General features: G+C 26.3%; 4 protein-coding genes across 7 annotated transcripts; 3 read left to right on the top strand and 1 right to left on the bottom strand.

The window, feature by feature from the left end:
* Positions 1 to 4,668: 4,668 nt before the first annotated feature.
* Positions 4,669 to 8,133, top strand: LOC103575551 (radial spoke head protein 4 homolog A). The gene is made up of 11 exons (XM_053741569.1): positions 4,669 to 4,787; positions 4,865 to 5,052; positions 5,353 to 5,554; positions 5,654 to 5,741; positions 5,821 to 6,045; positions 6,630 to 6,752; positions 6,847 to 6,994; positions 7,059 to 7,198; positions 7,285 to 7,517; positions 7,610 to 7,800; positions 7,991 to 8,133. The coding sequence occupies exons 1-11, from the start codon at positions 4,669 to 4,671 to the stop codon at positions 8,131 to 8,133; spliced, it is 1,800 nt and encodes a 599-aa protein (XP_053597544.1).
* A 269-nt stretch (positions 8,134 to 8,402) lies between these two features.
* LOC103575547 (N-alpha-acetyltransferase 80) lies at positions 8,403 to 12,389 on the bottom strand. Of its 2 annotated transcripts, XM_008555383.3 has the most exons (5): positions 12,132 to 12,389; positions 11,911 to 12,021; positions 11,082 to 11,212; positions 10,690 to 11,003; positions 8,403 to 8,423 (listed from the first exon to the last, which is right to left on the bottom strand). In XM_008555383.3, exons 1-5 carry the CDS (start codon positions 12,170 to 12,172, stop codon positions 8,418 to 8,420), a joined length of 603 nt encoding a protein of 200 aa, XP_008553605.1. In that variant the 5' UTR covers positions 12,173 to 12,389; the 3' UTR covers positions 8,403 to 8,417. The 2 variants fall into 2 exon arrangements, with proteins under 2 accessions (XP_008553605.1, XP_008553604.1); XM_008555382.2 differs by lacking the exon at positions 8,403 to 8,423 and having other exon boundaries at positions 10,617 to 11,003.
* LOC103575546 (flavin reductase (NADPH)) lies at positions 8,422 to 10,633 on the top strand. Of its 2 annotated transcripts, none has more exons than XM_008555381.2 (5): positions 8,422 to 8,562; positions 8,683 to 8,843; positions 8,920 to 9,084; positions 10,022 to 10,243; positions 10,371 to 10,633. In XM_008555381.2, the coding sequence occupies exons 2-5, from the start codon at positions 8,771 to 8,773 to the stop codon at positions 10,520 to 10,522; spliced, it is 612 nt and encodes a 203-aa protein (XP_008553603.1). In that variant the 5' UTR covers positions 8,422 to 8,562; positions 8,683 to 8,770; the 3' UTR covers positions 10,523 to 10,633. The 2 variants fall into 2 exon arrangements, with proteins under 2 accessions (XP_008553603.1, XP_008553602.1); XM_008555380.3 differs by having other exon boundaries at positions 8,423 to 8,562; positions 8,701 to 8,843.
* A 4,169-nt stretch (positions 12,390 to 16,558) lies between the features above and the next one.
* On the top strand, positions 16,559 to 22,673 carry LOC103575545 (uncharacterized). Of its 2 annotated transcripts, XM_008555379.3 has the most exons (7): positions 16,559 to 16,813; positions 17,228 to 17,334; positions 17,411 to 17,485; positions 17,602 to 17,697; positions 17,785 to 17,856; positions 17,997 to 18,171; positions 18,483 to 22,673. In XM_008555379.3, the coding sequence occupies exons 2-6, from the start codon at positions 17,230 to 17,232 to the stop codon at positions 18,162 to 18,164; spliced, it is 516 nt and encodes a 171-aa protein (XP_008553601.2). In that variant the 5' UTR covers positions 16,559 to 16,813; positions 17,228 to 17,229; the 3' UTR covers positions 18,165 to 18,171; positions 18,483 to 22,673. The 2 variants fall into 2 exon arrangements, with proteins under 2 accessions (XP_008553601.2, XP_053597582.1); XM_053741607.1 differs by lacking the exon at positions 18,483 to 22,673 and having other exon boundaries at positions 17,997 to 18,172.
* Positions 22,674 to 22,803: the final 130 nt, after the last annotated feature.

Raw genomic sequence — 22,803 nt, 5'->3', positions numbered from 1 at the left:
GATGGTGTAAATGTATGAAACATTTCAGTTCGCACGGTTGAAAATTCAACACCGTGCGTCGTGTAATTTTCACACTAGCATTGTTGAAAATTTCAACACCAAATCATTCACTCCACACCGTGGCTTCAAAATTTTTTTTACAGTGTATCGGAGATGGTAACTATTATGAGATGATAATCATTCATATCTCAGATGGTCAAATTAAAAAATTTTTCTAATATAAGAAACTTTACTACCTACATGGAGAGAAAGTTATGGTAACTGTTCCTAGTACGTTTATGAAATATCATGCCATACCGTTATGGTAATGATTATTTGGGATTATGGGATATACACTGAGAGAAAAGTGCTTAGTAACCTGAACTATGCAGCGACAGATATAAAAATATAGTCTCCCTAACCAATTTTTATTGTTACTGGAACTATGTACTAGTGTGAATCAGCATGGAAAAATAGTTACATTAACTAAATTTAAGAAACCATTTTTGCCTTATTATGGTCACTACAAAACTTTAATCATTCTAAAACAAGGCTTAGTAGTGAACACAATATAATCTTTATCGTTGGCTCAATTAACATAAAATAGATACAGTAACTACGTTAGCTTAGTGACTGTGTGATAGTTGGTAGAAATAATTTTAATAGTTGACACAACTAAGAATTTAGTTGTCGTCTCATACAATATCATTTATTTAGTTCCTTTTACTACTAACAAAAGTATCAACCGTACTATTTCATGTTAGTTCTCTTAACAGTCGATTTCTAGTTAATTTAATAATTATAGAATATTTCTGCTGACTAGTAATCAAATTTAAAAAAAAAATTCAAAAGAGAATATCGCTATAAATACCATTAATATTTAGTTTCCCTGCCTCTAAATTGCATTCCTAATGCCAAAAGTGCAAAACATAAGCCAAAGAAGCGTATCAAACATTTTTTTTTGCTTATCAGTTCTGAATCGTTAAACATGTGGAGGTCGATTAAAAAAGTGAAAAAAAAAAAAAAATTTTTTATATCAAAAGGGCGTGTAAAAATTTTTTGTTGCTAAGATAATTCCCTCCAAATACGTGTGGCTTTTGAGCCAAAGTCGTAGCGTGTTTCGCCGTACTTGAAGTCGTGGCGTATTTTGGCTCAACTCAAACCAAGTTGACTCACAGGTTTCTTTTTATCAGTGTGTGTAGAGAAACTCAAATTTCAAAGCCGTGTTTATAAGTTTTTATAACGTACAAATAAATAACCTTATGAGTTAAAGAGAAACCCTTTATAGCAAAATAATCAGACAAGATGTTTGAATCGAAGCAGTTTTACGATTTTCATATTATAAAATAATTCCAGCTATTAATATTAATCCTACATATATTTTTCAATTATCTACTGTTTTTGAGAATTATAAATGCACAGAAAAAACAGATAATTTGAATCCTGAATTTTTTTTAAAAATCGATTCGGGAAATCAAAATTTTCTTGCCCTAAATAAATAATTATCTTGAAATTTTTATTTTTAATTCAAATATTTTTTCTCAAGTTAACATATTCTTATGCTTAAAGCGAAGAATTTTTACTTGTTACAAAAGTTTTTATTTCTTAATATTAGATATTTTTTGAAGCAAAATATATGAGTTTTTGTAACAATCTGCACTTTTTTGTTTGAAGAATATAAAATTTATCGCAATGAGTACTATTATTTAACGCAAGAATTTTTTATGCTCCAACCAAAACAAAAAAGTTGCTTAAACTAAGAGATAAAAGTCACCAGAAAAAAGCAACAGCAGCGGGAGTAGTTTGGTGCTCGCCACCAGATCGCGCCCACTTTTTGTATAGTGTCCCTGGTAAGAAACTTATTTCAGAAGTATTATATTCCAAGCTTGAGAACGATCCTGGCATAAATACTTCTCTGTTATCCGACAGAGTGACAAGAATCATTTTTGATTGTAATATAATATATACTAAATTACATGAAAACGTTAATGTTTCCTAAAATAATTTTTGTTATAATAAAAAAATATCAAGTACGTTCAATGTGAAAAAAAAAAAATTTCTTAATTTGTCACGTAAATATTGGCTAGTAAATAAAAAAAAATCCAGTAATAATGAACCAAAATCTGCAGTACAGATCGCTAAATTAAATAATTTTATTTCTTGTAGTACTAAATCATGGAAATGGTAACTATGAATATTTAGTTACAATAAGTCAAATCAGTACATTCTCAGAAAGTTCGATTTTCTAGTGTGTACATCTAGACACAAATACTTATTCCTACAATTATAAATGATCTGAAGAACTAAGTGTACATTATTAACATCACTATAATTTTATTGCTCATTGGACTAAGAATAAATTATTTACTACAATATAAATTATAATTATGTTAACTTTATCTTAGTATATGTAACTAAAAATAGTAAGAATGACTATGTAGTCGTAGATCACTTTACTATGGTGTATTAGTTACTGAAACTGATTTAGTTTAGCTGAGTCGTCTGTGAACTACGATTTCTTAGTTCAGAAAACCGATTTTTTCTCTCAGTGTAGACCCATACTTTCTGGGAAAAGTTTCCATAAGTATGGGAACAATTCTTATCATTATGGTAACAGTTTCCATATCGCATGTGAAAGAATCATGGTAATGATTACCATACTCATAGGAATAGTTCCCACAAGCAAATAGTAACCGATCCTATAACCACATTGTAATGGTTCCTAAGTGTATATGGGAATAAGCCCTATATATTATGGTAATCATCCTATAACATTATTGTTAACATAACCATCATATTATGGTAATGGTTACCATAATATTATGGTAATCATTCCCATAATGTATGGAAATTATTACCATGATATTATGGTAACTGTTACCATGATATTATGGTAACTGTTACCATAATATTATGGTAACCATTATCATAGTTACATGGTAACAATTACCATGATTCCATAGGAACTATTCCGATACCATATGGGAATTATACCCATAATTATAGGAATAATTACCATAATGTATATGGGTGCCGTTCCTATAATCAACATTTGAAAAAAACCGGTTACCATGCAGTATGGGAACCATTCCCATAATATATTGTAACTGTTACCATAATTTCCTCTCCGTGTAGATGGTAACTATTACCATCAGCAATAGTATATATTACTATACGAAAAGCGAATGGTAACATATAAACAATAAGCACGATAATGATTATCACATAAAATATGATAATAATTCTCTATTTTAAATGATAATCATTTTTGTTCAGCGAATACACCGTAAAAAATTTTCTAGACCCGATGTAGTGTAAAAATTTCGGTGTAAAAATTACACCAACTGTCATGTGTAATTTATGATAATTTTGTGTTCAGTAAAAATGCTAATAAAAATATTTAAATGTTAAAAATACTATTTAATATCTAAATAATACTAATATAGTTATTGATTAAGTAGTTAAAGATGTTCAATGATCATTTGTTGCTCATTAATAAAAATTATAACAAGTAACACGGAATGGTGTAAAAAAATTAGATTACACCCGTTAAAATTATACAGATGAAAAATTTGCACCGAAAGAATTTTACACCGTTATTACACACTACACGGCCGTGTGAAGTTCTCCGAGTCTATTTTTACACCGTAATTTTTTACAGCGTAGAAATGTAATTATTTAAAATGTATTTTTAAAATTATTTTCTATAATGAATAATAGACTACTGATCAAAATTGCGGGGGTGGTATGACAGGAGAGGAAATGACCATCGTCCTCCAGACTTGTGTCCCCATTTAGAAAACCTGATTAGAATAGTAACCAGGATGTGCAAAGTAGCGATAAATAGGTTGGCGCGTGTTCTAAATATAGTTCTTATTATATCTTTCATTCACTTATATATTACTGACTTATTAAAAATAGTTTCTAATCATTTTTTTTCAACTATCAAATAACCGTTTGATTCATTGATTCATATTTTCAAGTTATCGATCATTTTTATTCAGTAAAAAAAATTTTTATCTCTACTATAATGTTGTGTAAAAAAGTTCCCAGGGGACTTTAGTTGTATTATATTTAATTATCGAATTTTTTTTTAATTATGTAATTAATAGTGTAATAAATAATAATATGATATGCGATAATAAAAATAAATCGTTCCAGAAATAATGTTATTTTATTTAGTTAATACACATACATAACACTCGGAAAGCATCTTATCAACAATTTAATTTTAGCTTTCAAAACCTCCCATTTTTGAGTGCGGGTTCGTTAATAAAATTGGGTCACTCGATAAGCCATGCGGTATATTACGAATACGATAGTAAAATTCAGTAAAGTAAAAAAAAAAAATAAAGGGGAATTCTTTCCGAGTTTGACCGGATGTTAACGATCGGATGTGTAACAGCATAATAATAAAAAAAAACAAGAGAGCAAAAAACATAAAGAAAGAGATAAATAAAAAAGATAAAATAGACAAATGAAAAATGAATGCCTGGAATATGAAGATAGTCGTTATATGTGATTCGATTAAATTCGATAACCCAGATGTGTATTTGACACAGGTGAATAAACGGATCAATTATTGTTTTTATAAATTGTTCATAGCGTTTAAATTTATTATCGTTACCTTTGATTACTAGACGATTGACATTTTGATTGAGGTGATTAAAGAAAACCAACTCAAAACGTATGCCTTTGTCGTGTAAAATTGAACAAGTATCTGAACCGGAACTTTTGACAATTCAGCATGAAATCCAGAGTGCAAAGGTGTTTCTCAAGAGGCATAGTGCAGATTCTGGAGATAATTTGTAATACAATTTTGTATTTATTAGTTTTGTAATAGGATACAACAAATAATCAATAGTTTAATTTTTTTATATTAAAGATATGATCATTTGTCTGAACTTTTGGGAAAAATTATTTCCGAACAACCCCAAAATGCAGTTGATTTTTTTGAAGAATATAGCCGTCAATTAAAAGAAAAAAGATTTAAAAAACCTTCTGACATTCAACAAGTTTATATCCCACCAACTCAATACGGAGAAACAACAAAACTTATAAAACTTTTTAAAGTATTTATTATTCTCGATTTACCAATAATTTAAATGTATAGATATAAAGTATCGGTTTCGGGCACTACACCACTTGTTGAAACTTTATACTTTATTTTTGTATGCCATGAATATAAAAGAAAATTTTACTATAATAAGTGTGATTATGATTACAAAGTATTTATTAATACAATAAAAAAATCTGTAATAGTTTTGCGTATTGTATTAATTACTTTAAAAATTCATAGTGTCTAAAATAAGTACTCACCGATAGGTTCACTTTACATGTACCATTGAATAAATTTTTAATCATAATTTGAATACTTACGGAAATATTATTTTCAGACTAATAAAAAAGAAAACATAAACAATCATAACGAAATAACAGAAAATTCGATTCCTAATTTATTAGAGTTGGTTTATTATTTAGAACAAATTGGCGTTGGTCTTCCGAAATCAGAATGTATTTTATTGAATCAGAGTATTCGACAACTTGTTAATGACAAGAAACTAACTAATGTTCGGTGAGTGTAAGACAGTTATCATTATAATATACAAAACTAAGTTGTTTAAAGTTAATTCGTAAGTAGATAAAAGTTTATCTCGAAAATAAATAATTTCAGATTCTGGGGTAAGATTCTTGGAAGTCCGAAGAACTACTACATTGTTGAGGCAGAACTTTATAAGAAGGAGCTTTCTTGTCGACTAAGAGTATGATTATAAAAAATACTAAGAGCATACAAAAATGAGATGTTAATTACTTCCACTAGGGCTTTTTTTTTTTTGATAGGAAGCTGATGAAAAGCTAAAAATTGGAGAAGAAAAAATTGAAGCTATTGAAGAGTTAAATGAAAATAATGAAGATAGTATCAGTAGTGATCTTGGAAATCTTAGTGATGATAAGAATAAATTTAATAAGCTCGATTTTCCTACTCCACCATTACCTAAAAGTGGCGATAGAATTATAGTACCGGAAACGTCAGCTGAAAGAATTGGAACTGGTTTAAATAAAAAGGTATCAACAATATATCTAAATGAAATTTTTTTTATTGCATATTTTTTTTAATTTAATTTATTTTTTCCTTCTAACCAGTGTAGTTTCTCAAGTAGCACACTTGGTTTTGAGACATCTATAAGATATCAGTTTTCAGACTACTTTTTGACATATCGATAAGGCACCAATATGTTGACAAAACGATCAAAAATTTATGTCACCGAAAAAATATATACTTAAAAGACTTAACACAAGTTACGACAAAAAGTAAATTACAAATAGTAGTGAAATAAGTTATCTAAATGACATTTTAATTGAAATAAGACAGGAAAAAAAACACAAATTTTTTCTGTCTCCGGAACCAACATTTGCATGTCGTATTTATATCAAAAAAAGGTGACGTTGAGACAAAAAAAAATTGTCATACATTTAAATGACATCTTAAAATTGACTCTGTGCTACTTGGGTTGTTATGACACTTTTTCTGTTTAAAATTTAAAATGTTTAAGATAATAAATAATGTAATGAAATGATTTATTGTATAAAAAAATGTATAGATTTGTATGAACATATAAGTTATTTTTATAAAATGATATGTGCATCAGGTTTACTTTGTGTGCAATTCTCCAGGATTAGATGACTGGATCGAATTGCCATCAGTCACGCCGCAACAAATTGTAGTAGCAAGACAAATCATCCGACATTTCACGGGATGTCTCGAGACTACGGTGAAGTCTCATTAATCATAATTTAATACTCATTTTCTCTTTAATATATTGCTAAATTCATGATTATTTAAACTAATTGGTATTTAATATGTAGATACAACAAACTTTCCCTTATTTTCCTGGAAATGAAGGAAATTATCTTCGTGCTCAGATTGCACGAATTACTGCAACCACACTTATTTCTCCTATTGGATATTTCACTTTTGAAAATTTCGATGAAAGTGATAAAGAAGAAATAAAAGGTTTCATTTTTAATATTATGAACTGGGTAAAATAAAAGGTTTTATTTTAATTTTTAATTAACAGAAGAATTAACCATGAATCCAAATTATAATCCACTATCTACGAAAGATTTAATTGATCCATCTTTATTAAATTGGTGTCATCACAGTCCTTATATTAATGAAAGTGGACGAACGACTTGGAAGAATTCTTCTAAACAGGAAGTAACTTTAACAGAATAAATTTGTGCAAGAATGAGAAAATAATTTATGTGAATATTAAAAAATATTATTTTGAATAATTAATTTAGGAAAAATTAAGTGAAGAAATAGAGAGAAAAAGCGACGGAGCTGTGAAAAAAGTCAAAAATAAAATGAAGAATGAAGTAGGTCCATCATTATTAACATCATTATCAGAAGACACTTTGTTAGATGCAGTGCCAGCATGGACTACTAGGGTGTCATCTGAAATTCAACTGGACACAGCAATTGCTGCTGTCAGATCTAATTTATGGCCGGGAGCTATCGCATTTGCCAAGGACAAGTAAAACAAATTTTTTTACGCTAATGCAAATTAATAAATAAATAGTTGTATTTATTATCACGTTTTATATTATATTGTGCTAAAAATTTCAGGATATGTGGCAATGTGTACATTGGATCGGGTCATAAATATGACGTTTATGATTATTGCTCACTAAAAAATCCACTTATGGAAGATCAATACGAAATAGGTCCGGAAATTATACAAGTACAAGATCCTACTTTTGAAGATAAAGAAAATTATTGCGCATCTCAATTACCGATATCGGACAGTCCAAATTTAGGCAATTATTATTAAATACTTTTTTTGGATAGAGAATTGATATTAGAATTTTTACAATTACTGATTAATGATTAAAATAAAATAAAAATTTTATTAAAATAATAAATAAATTAATATCGTAAACATATTATTTATAGAACAAAAATCGAATAAAGAAGAAGAAGATGATAATGAAGATGATGATGATGATGATGATGATGATGATGATGAGGAAGAAGATGGGGAAGAAGAAGAAGAAAAGTTGGAGGAGAAAGAGGACGATGACGAAGACGAAGACGAAGACGAAGGCGAAGACGAATACGAAGATGATGATACTGAAGAAGAAAGTGATTAGAAAAAAAAATCCAACAAATTCAATCCTTTCTTCATCTGTTTTCATAATTTAATAATTATTATACAATTATAATTGGAGTTTATGAATAAAAAATTTGGATTAATCATTTATTACTACAATTGCATCGTAGTTTCTTCTTTTATATATTTTTCATCAATTTACTAATAAAAATGTCTGATTTTATCTTGTAAAAATTAAAAACTTACGTTCTTATACCATCAGTCAATAATGAGCGTAGATGTCACTACTTATCAGAGAGATTTTATCACAAACAGAGTCCTCGCTTACAACTGTAAAAAAGAATGTAGAAAAATAATCATTGTAAATATCACGAGCATAAATATTCTGTTTCTAAGGCATATAATTACACCGACAATTACGTAGATGATTCAGCTGTTTGTCATTTAATATCAAAATTTACAGACATTAGTAAGTGTACTTAATTATATTTAAATTACCTCTTTTATATTTTTAATTCTTATCAATTATCAAACAGTACTTTTTTATTTTTTTATCAGTTTAATGTAAAAAAAGTTAATAAAATAACAGCTTATCATTTATTATCAGGACATTTCAGTCAGCGTTCAAGTGTCTTGAAGAACATTAATTTAGCAGCTAAAAAATTAAATTTTTAACAATGAAAAAAATTATTATTTTCGGTTCAACTGGTATGACCGGTCTATGTGCTTTAGAACATGCAGTTAATAAAGGTAATAGTTTTGTATTTAAAAAAAATTAATTATTTAGTAACTTATGTTAACTTATATTTTTAATAAATTTTATTAGCTTATGAAGTAACCGCATTTGTGAGAGACGAAGCTAAAATTCCAGAACATCTAAAAGGAAAAGTAAAAGCTATAACCGGAAATGTTACTAATTATGATCAAGTGGAAGCATCAATTGCTAATCAGGAAGGAGTGGTCGTTGTACTGGGAACCAGAAATGATTTGAGTAAATTAAAAAAATATATAAATTAACAATACTGTTTAAGGACGTTCTTGCATGAGGTTTACTATTAGATAAAAATTCAAATTTTATATTTTTGGCAAGAATGAATCAATAATTATCGTCCTTGAAAATTTTGGTTTATGTTATCGATCATTTGAAAAAGTTATTAACGATTGAAAATCAAACTTTTAACACAGAGTTTTATGGGAAACTATAACTTTTTATATTTCAACTATAAAAAAGTATTATTAGAAAAGACAAAGGGACAAATAATATTCCAAAATATTCTTTAATTTATGCTAAAGATATAATCGTTGTAAAAAAATAGTGTTGTCAGTGATTTTAATTATTTATTAATAATTATAGTTAGTAAAATTGAAATTATGAAGTCACGTCATTGGCCATTTTAAAAACCGGTAACGGCGCACGGTGAAAAAAAACATACGTTTGTAAACATAGACAAAGAAGAACATAAAATTATTAGCGGGTATTTTTAAACTGTCAAAATATTTAAGCTATTTGTTCAATTACAAGTAATTAAAAAAATTTCCTTTTAAAAAATCCATTATCATTTCTCACATTATAATAATTATTCTTATTATTATCATCCATGATGTGAATTAATCGCATATTGAGATATACATGTATGTATTGAGATTAAAAAATTGCGATATTGCCGGATTTATTAATTTGTCTAATTAAAAATTTACATTTTTTACAATAACTGCTGTATAAATATATTCGATAGTTCAAAAAAATTGATAAATTATTTAAAAATTATTGAGATATTTTCAAAAATTCAATAGCCTTGGAATTAAATTAGAAAGTTAGCCCTCATTTGACTCACGAGTCGCGCAGAAACGCTCTTAATTTAATTAAATAATTTGATTCTATTTAATTAATCATGAAATTAATTAATAATAATTATTATTTTTTTAAGAGCCTACAACTGAATTATCTGATGGAATGAAAAATATAATACGTGCTATGAAAAAACATAATGTTGAAATAGTATCAGTTTGCTTATCAGCATTTTTATTCTGGCCACTTGAAAAAGTTCCAAAACAATTTCTTGATTTGAATGCTGATCATCAACGCATGTATGACGCTCTTAAAGAAAGTGGCCTTAAATGGATTGCCGTTTTCCCACCTCACATTTCCGGTAATTTTAATTATAAATGAATATAATAAACAATTAATAACACTAATAATGGATATTATTGAATATATTTTTTAAATTATCGATTAGTTGATTAGATGAGTAATGAATAATTTTTAATATTTTTTAGAATCGCCAAAGTCAACTTATACAGTTAAGCACGACGAATCTCCTGGGCGTATGATTTCTAAATATGAATTGGGAGAGTTTTTAGTTGATTCCTTAGAAAAGCCAGAACACTACCAAAAAGTTTGTGGCCTTGCTACAGATCCCAAGCAATAATTGAGATTAAGATAAGAAGCATTGTCAGAATTGTATGCAATATATACGTAATATGTTTTTGTATAAATATCAATGTTAAATAAAAAATAAAATATCTTCTTATAAAAAATATATTTGTTTATATGATGATAATAATAGTTTACTTGTTATCATTATAAATGTTTTACCATGTAGGTTTTAGATGTAATAACAGGTGATTTTTTAAAAGAAAATAAATTAGGCAGTGGAGGCGGTGGTGGACCGGAAAATTTTTCCTTGTGGGTAAATTTTTTTCTCATTGCATCAATGGGTTTTGAAACTGTTCTACAGTCCCATAAATTTATTGGTTCACAATTATAATACCCATTTTTTAAATAAAATTTTTCTTGTCCTTTTGTTGCTAAATAAATACTTTTTATATTTTTAGTTAGAACATATTCCTCTGTTCCACGTAAAAGAATTGAACCAAGACCTCTATATCGATATTCTGAATCAATAACGACTGAAAATAAATATAATTTATTAATAATTAATTAATTTTCAAATAATATATTTAATTGTATTGTAGAATTTTCAATACCTGATTCTATGAAACAGCTACCGTTAAGATTTGGTACCAATGATATTTTGCAATGTCCGATTACTTTACTATCAATTATGAGTATTAAACAAGTTGGAAAATTATCACATGACGTTCTTAGTGTTCTTAATCTGTTAAATTAAATTCATTATATTTGTTTATGGATTTGTTTTAAGTCGGGTGTATATTTGCGGTCCATAAAAAAAATTGGAGCTCTTAATTTCAATACTATGATAGCGCTAGTAACATATTGTCATTTTTTATACACGCAGAGAAATTTTTAGTAAAAATTACCCGAAAAGTTTAATATTTTGAGAACATGTGGTAAATATCTAAACTTTTCCGTACATTATAAAATATACTACTCGATAGCATGTAAATGAGGTGTGACTTCTGCTAACAGCATAGTAAAAATTTAATTACTGGCTAGATGTCCTTTTACTACCAAACTTAGTGGGTAATTTTTACTCAAAATTTCTCTGCGTGTATAAAAAATGTAAAAAAAAAAATTTGTAATAAAATTTTACCAGAATTTCTGCAAACAAAAAAAAACGATTCTATAATTTTGGCCATTTAACGGTAATTGAAATTCCATTTTTTTGGATCTGGTTGTAAGAAATTTTAAGCGTTAAATTTTTTTGAAAACTATATTTTTTATTTATCATGTTCCTGTTATAATAAATTTAAAATTTTTATAAGCGCTTATTAAAATTGAGAACTCATATTTTAGATGAAAAAATTTTCGAGTTGGATTCAAAAAGAAATTGTTTTTTCGAAGATCTACGTTAATGTATATGTATGTCTATATGAATAATTATTTATATATTACCTTCTGGTGTCACTAGAAGGCCATTCTGAATTAATCAGTTTACAACAATCCATATATAAATCAGGTCTTTCGTGGATAGGAATAATGGTATATAAATTATTCATCATCTCCCTGTAGGAAAAAAAAATATTAAATAAAAATAAAAAGCAACTTAACAAATAAATTGTCAATCGTCATAATTAAAAAGCATTGAAAGTTAAATTATGAAAAGTCAAACTCACATAATACTATTAATTCCATGAGTTAGAATGCCAAGAGTCATCGTATTAATTTTATTAAAGTTAATTTGTTAAATTAATTTAATAAGCATTTTTAAAAAAATATTAAACTATTTTATAATTATGGAATTTTTTTATCTATAACTATTATTATTATTATTATACATTAGTTATTAGTTATCACTCATTTATGAAAATAAATATGATTTAAAAAAAATATCCAACATTTTGGGTAATATTTACTAAAAATTAGATCACAACTATTTATGTTCATCATCGTGATGAAATATAATATACATTAATAAATTTTCTAAAATACATAAAGGATGGTGCTTATGGATTATTCTTATATTACTAGTTCATTATCTTAAATTATGGCAAGGTATATTATCTGTACTTAAATATGATAGTAAGTATACCAACGGTCGTTATTTTACCGTATGAAGAACGAACGTCAAAAAAAATTTTTTTTTCATTTCGCATTTTAAGAATAATCTAAAAGTGGATTTGTAATTTCAATACATCCCTTATTAAACAAAACAATTTACTCATAGTTTTTTTTAGATTTAGTTTTAAAATATTTTCATGCGCCCAATCTGCTACATCCTTATTAAGTTAAAAACTTTTTTAATGTAATTTTCAAAAAAAATACAAAAAAATTGTTTTAAACGTCCTTATATTTTTTAATTTAATTTTTCGAAGAAAAATCAAATTTTTCGTTGATTACCATTTAAAGTTTTTGGTTTTAATTTTTTTTTAAATTGAGAAGTTCTCTGAGCAATCTCAAAAATTTTTAGCATGGTGTTATCCCTGTTTAGAAAATCTTATAGAATCCAATAGTTTCTCATAAATTCCCATAGACATTTTATAAGAATGAATAAGTTCTATGAGAAGTGCTATAGTTAAGTATAGGGCCTTATACCTTGGCCATAAAAATCTATCGGATTTTTTAAGCAGTGATGAGAGATAAGGCTTGTTAAAAAAAAAATTTATTTTCAATCGGAAAAAAAAATAGAATATATAACACTTTATAGAATGCAGACATATGTTTAAATTTTAAAACCATAAAATATAACTTTTTGTCTCATATTGCATCGTAAAATTTTTTCGAGGGTTTTGCTTTAAAATTATGTGTAAGTAAACATAATTTAACAGGGTTTTATTATAAACCTAATTTAGGTAGAAAGTATGTCGACCTTCAACTGAGCACGTGGTCCATGTGTCCTCTAAATAACTAAAATATATATATAAAAAAAAAAGTATTCATAAAAAAATTACAAGAAAAAATATAGAAATAAAAAATTTTTTGTCTGTAAAAAACCGAAACTATACATCGCAAATAAATAGTGTTTATATGTGATAGTAATCATGAGTCTCCCATGGTGCACGAGGGAGGGAGGGGGGTGTCGAGTTGATAACTATGAGAGTGCAAAAGATATGGGGGTTGAAAGAAGGTGAATTGTGAAAATGTCTCGATGATTGGTTGAGAGTATTCTGGATTGTTCTAGAAATTTCAAGAATAATCTAGACATTTCGGAAATAATCTTGAAATCTCAGTTCTAAAATATAATTATAAATTTTCTAAATTATTCGAAAATTATTTCTAATTAATCTAAAACGTTCTGTATCGTTCTAAGAATTTCGAAATACTGGAATACTCCAAATCGAACTTACTTGATTTAAATCAGTTAAAATTAATTCTAAGTAGTCTAAAATGTTCTAGATTGTTCCGAATAATTTGGAGAATCATTCGGAAACCTCCAAATTATACTTAGTTGATTCAAATTTCATAAAAATGATTCTAATCGGTCTACAATGTTTTGCAGTGTTCTGGAAATTAGATAAAATTCTGGAAAATTCTAATATATATGTAAAATACATTAAATTACTTAAAAATTATTCCATTGATGTAGGATACTCTGGATTGTTTTAAAAATTTTGAAAATATTACAAAAATTGAAAAATATATTTCAACGTCATAAATTACACGAAAATAATCGGAACAACCGGATCGAAAATTATTTTAGAACGATCGGAATTAATTTGAAGTTGATATTCAACATTCGAATATTTTAGGACTTATCAGATCATTTTCGAAATTTTCAGAGCAGTCCGGAAGATTGAACACATAAATAAATTCATCATCAAAAAATAACCTAGCGAAGCGAGCGTCCGCAGCTAGCATTTTATACAATGAGATTAATATGTAATTGTGGACAAAAATATACTTTGGATTTCTCCATAAATTGGTAAATCTATTGTACCGTTATTTTTTGAAACAATAGAAAATCTTGTTTGTATTTGAAAAACAATTTGACTTCTGATACTTCAAAACCAAAACTACTTTTTTTTTAACGCCAAGAAAAATTATAATATCCCTACCGGTGTTACTTTAACACCGTTTTCGGGTTTCAATTCAACACCACAACCTTAACACAGGGATAACATGGGCTTACTCGGTTTTTTTTACGGTGTAGTATAAAACATTTTATTTATCTGTCATAATGCGTAGTGCTATTGACAAATATATTGATACTGACATTTAATACTTTTGAAGTTATTAAAACCTCTTGAAAGAACAATTTCAACAATTTAATAATAAGCAAAAAAATAATGTTGATAAAAATTTTTAATTATTACTGTTACGTTTTGGGAAATTATCCAAAATTTTTTAAAAATCAAAATAATTTTTAGTTATTTAATTTTATCCAGGTTTGGCCTCGTTAGAGTGTCTATAGACCCCTGGTGGGCCGTGGTCGTCGATTATTTTATTAATTATTAATTTAATTTGATTTTCGCGATTTTAAAATATGTTCGCGATCTGGTCTCCATATTATTTATGAGGATGCAGGATTTGAGGAATTCTGGACAGCCGGTGGCAGTGTCCAGGACTGGATAAATTATTGGGCTGCCGGTAGCAGCGCCCAAAATAACCATGGAGTCGTAGGGTATTGGGCTGCCTAATGGCAGCCCAAAATAAGGTTGGATTAATTTAAGATTAATTGTAATTTATTAAGGCTAGAGAGCAGAGGTTCGAGCTCCATGAGCTCTCTCGAAGGACTGACTATTTCGTCATTATAAAAATATAATAAAGCCAACAGAGTTGACAAAATGTTGACGCTGCATCTCAGGTTCCCTGTGAGAGAATCGTCGTAGCCCGGGTCTCATGCATCGTCATCTGTTTTGCCTACCCGCGAGCCACGGCGACTCTCTTATCATAACCGATTTCCGTTTCATTGTACAAAATTATTTAATTAAAAATAACTAATTTAATTTAATCAATAAAATATTACGGGAACGTAACATTACAAAAAAAAATTTTTTTTTTAATTTGAAAGAATTATTAAAATAGCTAAATATTTTAATGTCTGCATTAGTTTTTAGTAATAACTTATTACCTTTATTAAAAATAAATTTTATGTATTATTTATTAAACTTGATGTATAATTTTATCATGTTTTTTAATTATACTTTATTATTCAAATTGCATTCATAACTAGACAACAATCTATGGGATTTTCCATAAACAATTTTTAAAACCAAAACCATAAATAAACATATGACACCAAAATAAAAAAAAAAAAGGAAAAAACCCGAAAACTACAGTGTAATAAAAAAAAACCCAGTTATCCTTTTAAACACAAACGTTTAATCCTTTTATAACCTAGTACAGAGGTAAACATCTGGTTATACTTTTTCCATTATCATATGTTTGCAATGCATTTGTAAAAGTTTATAACATAAGCTTCAACACAATTCAAATCTTGGAATTTGAATATTTTATTTATATAAGAATCTCAATATGTTCGTGTATATTACAATCACTATGAACTGTAATCTGCATACCTGTAATTGTTGATCCTAAAATTTTTCGAACTATTTAACAATATTTTTAGTTAAATACACATAAAGTTGTTTTCCTTCAAAGTTATCTCTGTTTGTAAAAAGATATTTTTTCCCGCTCTCCAATATTCCTTTTTCGTACTGACCAAAAACTTTCTTTACATCAGTTCTTATAATCTAGGATTCGAGGACCGTAGATTATAGCAATAAACAATTTAAATACAAAATGCAAACAATGCCAGTAAGTTGAGTACTAAAAATTAACTGTAATTCCTTTACCTGAAATCTAGGATACTTTGTCTTGGATTTTTTAAGAATTTCAATACGTTTATTTTAAATAATTTCTATTTGAGGGGTGCAAATATTTTATTTTGTTGAAAGATAAAAATTTTTAAGTTAACTAAATATCTCATTTTTAAGTGTAGAGTGTACAAGATATGAAGGCTCCGCCTTTTGATTTTTTTACCCTATCAAAGAAGCGTTTTTGGAACACTCTTTCCCTTTCTCTTGTAAACTTAACTTATAACTAAAAGAAGGGATGAACTTTTTTCATGAGTGACTTTATATATAATTTGATGCTTACAGAACTCAACAGTTATCTACTGCGAAGAATTCAAGACAGACAAGTTCAATCCTATCTAGACATTCAAAACACTTTGAAATAGTTTAACTTTTTTCTTCAAAACGGTTTCAATTCTCACGTTTTCTGTGTTGAGTTTTTGTGATAGAACAGTAATTCTCGATTTATTTTCTAATAAATCATATAATTTTTTAATAATTCAAAAAATATTTATATGAGTTTTGACCAGTTTATTTTTTTATTGCTGAGCTGCGAAATCGAAGTAAGTTATTTCTTATTTTTTTTTAATGTCTATGTTAAGATTAAAATTATTTACTTACTTGTTTATAAAGAGTTCATAAATGGTTGCTAATATAATAATTTTTTAAAAATATACATCTAAAATTTTTGAATTTGAAATTTTATATTATTAAATTTAAAGTATAATTTATTGAAATAATTATTTTGATCAAGTTTTAGGTATTTATTAAATTAATTATATTTTATTGATATTTATCACAGTACAAAAGAATTACAAAATATTAAAATTCTTCTTTCATTTTCTTTGAATAAACAGTTTCAATCATTGATTAAAATATAAATAAATAGCTAAGGTTCTGAAATTACAATAAATCTAGATAAGCCATTAATATCTGTATTAAATTTAGTAATCGGACAATCATTTATTATTTTAAAGAAATGACTACCAATTGTCAAGGTTTATGGAAGATGGACATTGATGAAGAGCATCAATTTTCAAATTTTATACCACAAGTCAAACATGATTTATATTCTGCAGGATGGGTAAATTTATATTTCTTAAAAATTTCTAATCCATGATTCAATTACTTGTATAAATTATTTTGAAAATTTTCTACAGAATCATTCACTGAATGTGTCATCGCAGGAATCTTCGAATTTATCGACGAGAAACTTTTACCAACGCAAAAAACAGGTATTAAATTATTATTTAAAAATTAAATTATTTAATCAAAAGAAAGTTAGCTAATTTTTTGTAATATTTTTTTTTTTTACTGTATAATTTTATGAATTTATTAAATCGCATTGCAGGTTTACAGGGGAGATTTATATAGAACAAAGTATGCGGATCAAGTGAAAATGATGAAAGATCCAGGATATTATTCTTCAAATTCTTCAACTGGATCGGTAAGATCATCTATCAATAATATCAAGTATCGTTTTTTTTTCCTCAAGTTTCTTTGTTCTAATTTATTTTTTAATTTAAACAATTAGATTACCCCGCCAAGTTCACCATTAGCCGAATCTTTCATGGAATTAAAACTAAAAAGTTCACCACGTGAAGAGGTAAAATAAAACATATTTTTTTTACTGTTATAATTTATAAAATATGCATTCATGGATTATCGTTATATATCATATATTATTACATTGACAGTTATCGGTTTTATACTTTTTTATTTACTATTAAAAATTTAACGATTCAGATTTGCATTGGACTCAAGCCATCAGAACGTATAAGTCGCTATCGGGAAAGATTACCTTTACAAAATTCACAAGGACATATAGCACGTTCTAAATGGGAATTAATGGCCACCCCAAAACAACCACTTCGTCGACCTATGAGTCCGCCTTCTTACTTCATTAGCAAATAATAAATTGGTAAGTTTTAATTTAATTTTTAATTATTATAAAAAAAAGATTATTATTAAAAAATTTCTATTTTATTAATTATTTTTCGAGGTAAAAATAAATTCACTTGATTATTTGACTAATATTAGGAAATTTAAATAAATATTAAAGTAACTTTGATTTCATAATATAATTTTTACATTTCAATTGATTTAAAAACTAAATTTATCAAGTTGTCTTGTCTGAAATAAGCTTTTTCACTATGCATGCACTATTTTAATTAAAAAATTTATTTCTATTATAAAAATACATAATTTAATATTTATTTTATTTATTTCAAGGATAAAATGACAACGCAGAATTTTTGGTTTTCTCTAGGAAAACACAATTGGAATTCGTTATCACCGGTAACGAATTTACAGTTCATACATTCGCGTGTTAATAACTCTTGCTTTGTTCTCCGATGTTGAGCATCGGATGGTTTGAACAAAAGCAAGAGCATTTATGTTTATATAGTAAAAAAAAAGAGTCGTTTAGATTTTAAAATGCATTATTCGCAATCTATGTAATGCGATTTAAAATAATTATGACATCGTTACTAAATTATCCTCAATATTTAACTAAAGATTTAACTTAAAACGTCTGTTTTATACAAACTTCAGATATTATCAAAATTTTAACTATAACATTAAGACTATAGGACCCATAAAAGTACATTATTTATTTATTTAATATATTTAGTATGAATAAAATTAAATTAAATTTAAATATTTGACTTACCCTCGCTGGTTTTGAATCACCCTGGAATCACGGTGGAATCACGGTGGATCCACGGCGGTTACACGGTGGGTTTTTTATCATGTTATCACCATGATTCCACGGTGGTTACATCGTGTAACCACCGTGTATACACGGTGATAAAATGGGATAAACCCACCCTGTAACCACCCTGGATCCACCATTATTCCACCGTGTTTCCACTCCCAGGGTGTTTCCAGGCTGATTCCAAACCGCGAGGGATACTAAAATTCAGCTGAAAATATCGGAATAGAGCTGTAACGAAAATACCAAAAATTATGAATATGTCATACACGGAGATAATTTATTGTAAAAATTTATAGTGCAAGGCCAGTAAATTAGATTAACTAGCGACAGTTGTAATTTTTATCGTGATCTCTGTAAAATGTATAAATCTACGGTTCGCTTTTATAGATCTTACATTTTACAGAGAACACTTATACTTGTTCAGTTGACGTTAATTAGCTCTAGATTTACTGGGCTAGCACTGTAAATTTTAGCGATATTTCCTTTGTGTGTATGGACATACACATATAATACACGTATAAGGTAAGGGACCCAGTACCCGATCAGGGAACTAGTACCCAATTACTTACGTATTTGTATATTTATATTTACTAAATTTTATTAAATATAGGTATACAAATACACAGAGTGATCGGATACTAGTTTCCTGATCGGTTACTGGGTTTTTTACCTTCTATATATTTTGTTTTTAATATTCGTCTTTACGATTTATAATAATTTTAGTCTAAATTATATATATAAGAATAGTTGAATAATAGAACACAAGTTTATTACAAATCTCTTTACACACAACGCCAAATTAAAATTTAACTAACATTGTTTATTGATTTTATCTATCATAAAAGAGTTACATTAATAACACATAAAACAAAAATTATTATGAGATTAAAAGAATTTATAAGATCTGAAAATATTAACATTTGAAGTTCATTTTCACTCGTATTTTGAAAATGGCTACAAAAACTTTTTAATTTTTCTATTAGAAAAAAAATAATCGGTATCAATAATTTTTACCATCTGAAAATTTTTAAAAATCTTAATGATGATCAATAAAAAATTACATATCTTTTACTATCAGCAAATAATTTATTGCGTTCAATCATAACTTAAAATTAAATAAACGGATAAAAAAAAATGATTACGAGATTGAAAACAATTATATGATTTGAATAATATATAAAACGAAAATTACCACGAGATAACAAAATTTATACTATTTAAAGATATTAATATTTGACGTTAATTTTTACTCGTATTTTGAAAATGGCTACGAAAACGTTTCAATTTTTCTATTAGAAAAAATAATAATTAGTATCAATCATTTTTACCACCTGAAAATTTTTAAAAATCTTAATGGTAGTCAATGACATATTTCCATGTCTGTTAAAATCAAAAAATAATTTATTGCGTTTAATGATAATTCAAAATTAAGTAAATAATACATAAAACGAAAATTACCACGAGATTATAAAATTTATACTATTTAAAAATATTAATAATTGTCGTTAATTTTTATCCGTATTTTGAAAATGGCAACAAAAACGTTTCGATTTTTCAATTAGAAGAAATAATAATCAGTTTCAATAATTTTTACCATCTGAAAATTTTTAAAAATCTTAATGATGATCAATGAAATAATTACATATCTTTTACTATCAGCAAATAATTTATTGCGTTCAATCATAACTTAAAATTAAATAAACGGATAAAAAAAAAATGATTACGGGATTGAAAATAATTATATGATCTGAATAATATATAAAACGAAAATTACCACGAGATAACAAAATTTATACTATTTAAAGATATTAATATTTGACGTTAATTTTTACTCGTATTTTGAAAATGGCTACGAAAACGTTTCAATTTTTCTATTATAAAAAATAATAATTAGTATCAATCATTTTTACCACCTGAAAATTTTAAAAAATTTTAATGATAGTCAATGACATATTTACATGTCTGTTAAAATCAAAAAATAATTTACTGCGTTTAATGATAATTCAAAATTAAGTAAACAATACTTAAAACGAAAATTACTACGAGATTATAAAATTTATACTATTTAAAAATATTAATAATTGTCGTTAATTTTTATCCGTATTTTGAAAATGGCAACAAAAACGTTTCGATTTTTCAATTAGAAAAAATAATAATCAGTTTCAATAATTTTTACCATCTGAAAATTTTTAAAAATCTTAATGATGATCAATGAAATAATTACATATCTTTTACTATCAGCAAATAATTTATTGCGTTCAATCATAACTTAAAATTAAATAAACGGTTAAAAAAAAAATGATTACGAGATTGAAAATATTTAATTGATCTAAAAATATCAATATTTGAAGTTAACTTTTACTCGTAATTTGAAAACGGGTACAAAGATGTTTCAATCTTTCTATTAGAAAAAATAATGATCAGTGTAAATTATTTTTACCACCTGATAATTTTTTAAAATCTTGATAATTATCAGTGAAATATTTACATGTCTTTTAAAATTAACCAATAGTTAACTGCGTTCAATAATAACTTAAAATTAAGTAAACGGATAAAAAAATGATTACGAGATTGAAAATAATTATATGATCTGAATAATATATAAAACGAAAATTACCACGAGATAACAAAATTTATACTATTTAAAGATATTAATATTTGACGTTAATTTTTACTCGTATTTTGAAAATGGCTACGAAAACGTTTCAATTTTTCTATTAGAAAAAATAATAATTAGTATCAATCATTTTTACCACCTGAAAATTTTTAAAAATTTTAATGATAGTCAATGACATATTTACATGTCGTTCAAAATCAACAAATAATTTACAACGCTCAATGATATGGACTTGAAGATCGGAACGTTTTTTGCGAATTAAAAAAAAAAAAAAAAAAAAAAATGAAATGAAAAGTAAAAAATTTACTGGGTCTAGATTTATGAAATGTTTCGCATAGATACTAGTATGACAGCCGAAAAATGCAACCACCCCCAATCACTCCTTAAGTCTTCTTTAAGCCGTCAAATTACATAATTTTTTTTTATTTTCATTTCGCGAACAACGTTTCGATCTTCAGATACATTAAATGATAACTTAACATTAAGTAAATAACACATAAAACAAAAGTTATTACAAGATTAAAAAATTTATACGATTTAAAGATATAAATATTTAACGTTAATTTTTACTCATAATTATAAATTGGTTACAAAAACTTAATTCATTTTTCTATTAAAAGAAAGTAATCGGTATCAATAATGTTTACCATCTGAAAGTTTCCATAAATCTTAATGACATTCAATGGAATATTTACTTGTTATTTAAAATGAGCAAATAATTTACTGCGATCAATGACAACAAAATTAAATAAATACAAAGGCCATTAATTAATTTCTTCTTAAAAGATATAAATTGTTGTAACACAATTACACATCAGATAAATTTATAATTTATAATATAAGTAATCGATCTCAATCATCACTTAAGTGATAGATACTATAGTATATGGTTACATAAATAATTAATCGTATAATAATTACGAATTACTTAATACTTTAAAATGATGTATTGCTTGGCGTTCGACATGAATTATTTTTAATCTATAGTAAAAATACAATTAATAATTTAATGTATTATATTAATTGTAAGATAACAATATGTATTTGTCCTATAATTGATAAATTAATTAACTATTTTGTACAACTACTATCTGTGTGTAAAAATTTTTATAAATTTGTAATTAAGTATTTTATATTCATAAATACAAATTGATTAAAATAATTGAATAATTATTCAAACTTTGTAATAATGATTAAATTTGATATTATAAACATATATA

Source organism: Microplitis demolitor, chromosome 8 (genome assembly GCF_026212275.2).
Source record: "Microplitis demolitor isolate Queensland-Clemson2020A chromosome 8, iyMicDemo2.1a, whole genome shotgun sequence".
Classification (NCBI taxonomy): domain Eukaryota; kingdom Metazoa; phylum Arthropoda; class Insecta; order Hymenoptera; family Braconidae; genus Microplitis; species Microplitis demolitor.
The sequence above is the reverse complement of the archived record's forward strand: the minus strand, read 5'-3'. Positions and strand labels throughout refer to the sequence as shown.

Excerpts from the sequence above, each read along its gene's own strand:
- LOC103575546 (XM_008555381.2), top strand. The coding sequence starts at position 8,771 with ATGAAAAAAATTATTATTTTCGGTTCAACTGGTATGACCGGTCTATGT. Across the intron at positions 9,085-10,021 it reads GGGAACCAGAAATGATTTGA|AGCCTACAACTGAATTATCT; the intron begins GTAAATTAAAAA and ends TATTTTTTTAAG. Across the intron at positions 10,244-10,370 it reads TTTCCCACCTCACATTTCCG|AATCGCCAAAGTCAACTTAT; the intron begins GTAATTTTAATT and ends AATATTTTTTAG.
- LOC103575547 (XM_008555382.2), bottom strand. The coding sequence starts at position 12,172 with ATGACTCTTGGCATTCTAACTCATGGAATTAATAGTATTAT. Across the intron at positions 12,022-12,131 it reads CATGGAATTAATAGTATTAT|GGAGATGATGAATAATTTAT; the intron begins GTGAGTTTGACT and ends TTTTTCCTACAG. Across the intron at positions 11,004-11,081 it reads TAGCTGTTTCATAGAATCAG|TCGTTATTGATTCAGAATAT; the intron begins GTATTGAAAATT and ends ATTTATTTTCAG.
- LOC103575551 (XM_053741569.1), top strand. The coding sequence starts at position 4,669 with ATGCCTTTGTCGTGTAAAATTGAACAAGTATCTGAACCGGAACTTTTG. Across the intron at positions 6,753-6,846 it reads CGGGATGTCTCGAGACTACG|ATACAACAAACTTTCCCTTA; the intron begins GTGAAGTCTCAT and ends TTTAATATGTAG. Across the intron at positions 7,518-7,609 it reads ATCGCATTTGCCAAGGACAA|GATATGTGGCAATGTGTACA; the intron begins GTAAAACAAATT and ends TAAAAATTTCAG.
- LOC103575545 (XM_008555379.3), top strand. The coding sequence starts at position 17,230 with ATGACTACCAATTGTCAAGGTTTATGGAAGATGGACATTGATGAAGAG. Across the intron at positions 17,486-17,601 it reads TTTACCAACGCAAAAAACAG|GTTTACAGGGGAGATTTATA; the intron begins GTATTAAATTAT and ends ATCGCATTGCAG. Across the intron at positions 17,857-17,996 it reads AAAGTTCACCACGTGAAGAG|ATTTGCATTGGACTCAAGCC; the intron begins GTAAAATAAAAC and ends TTAACGATTCAG.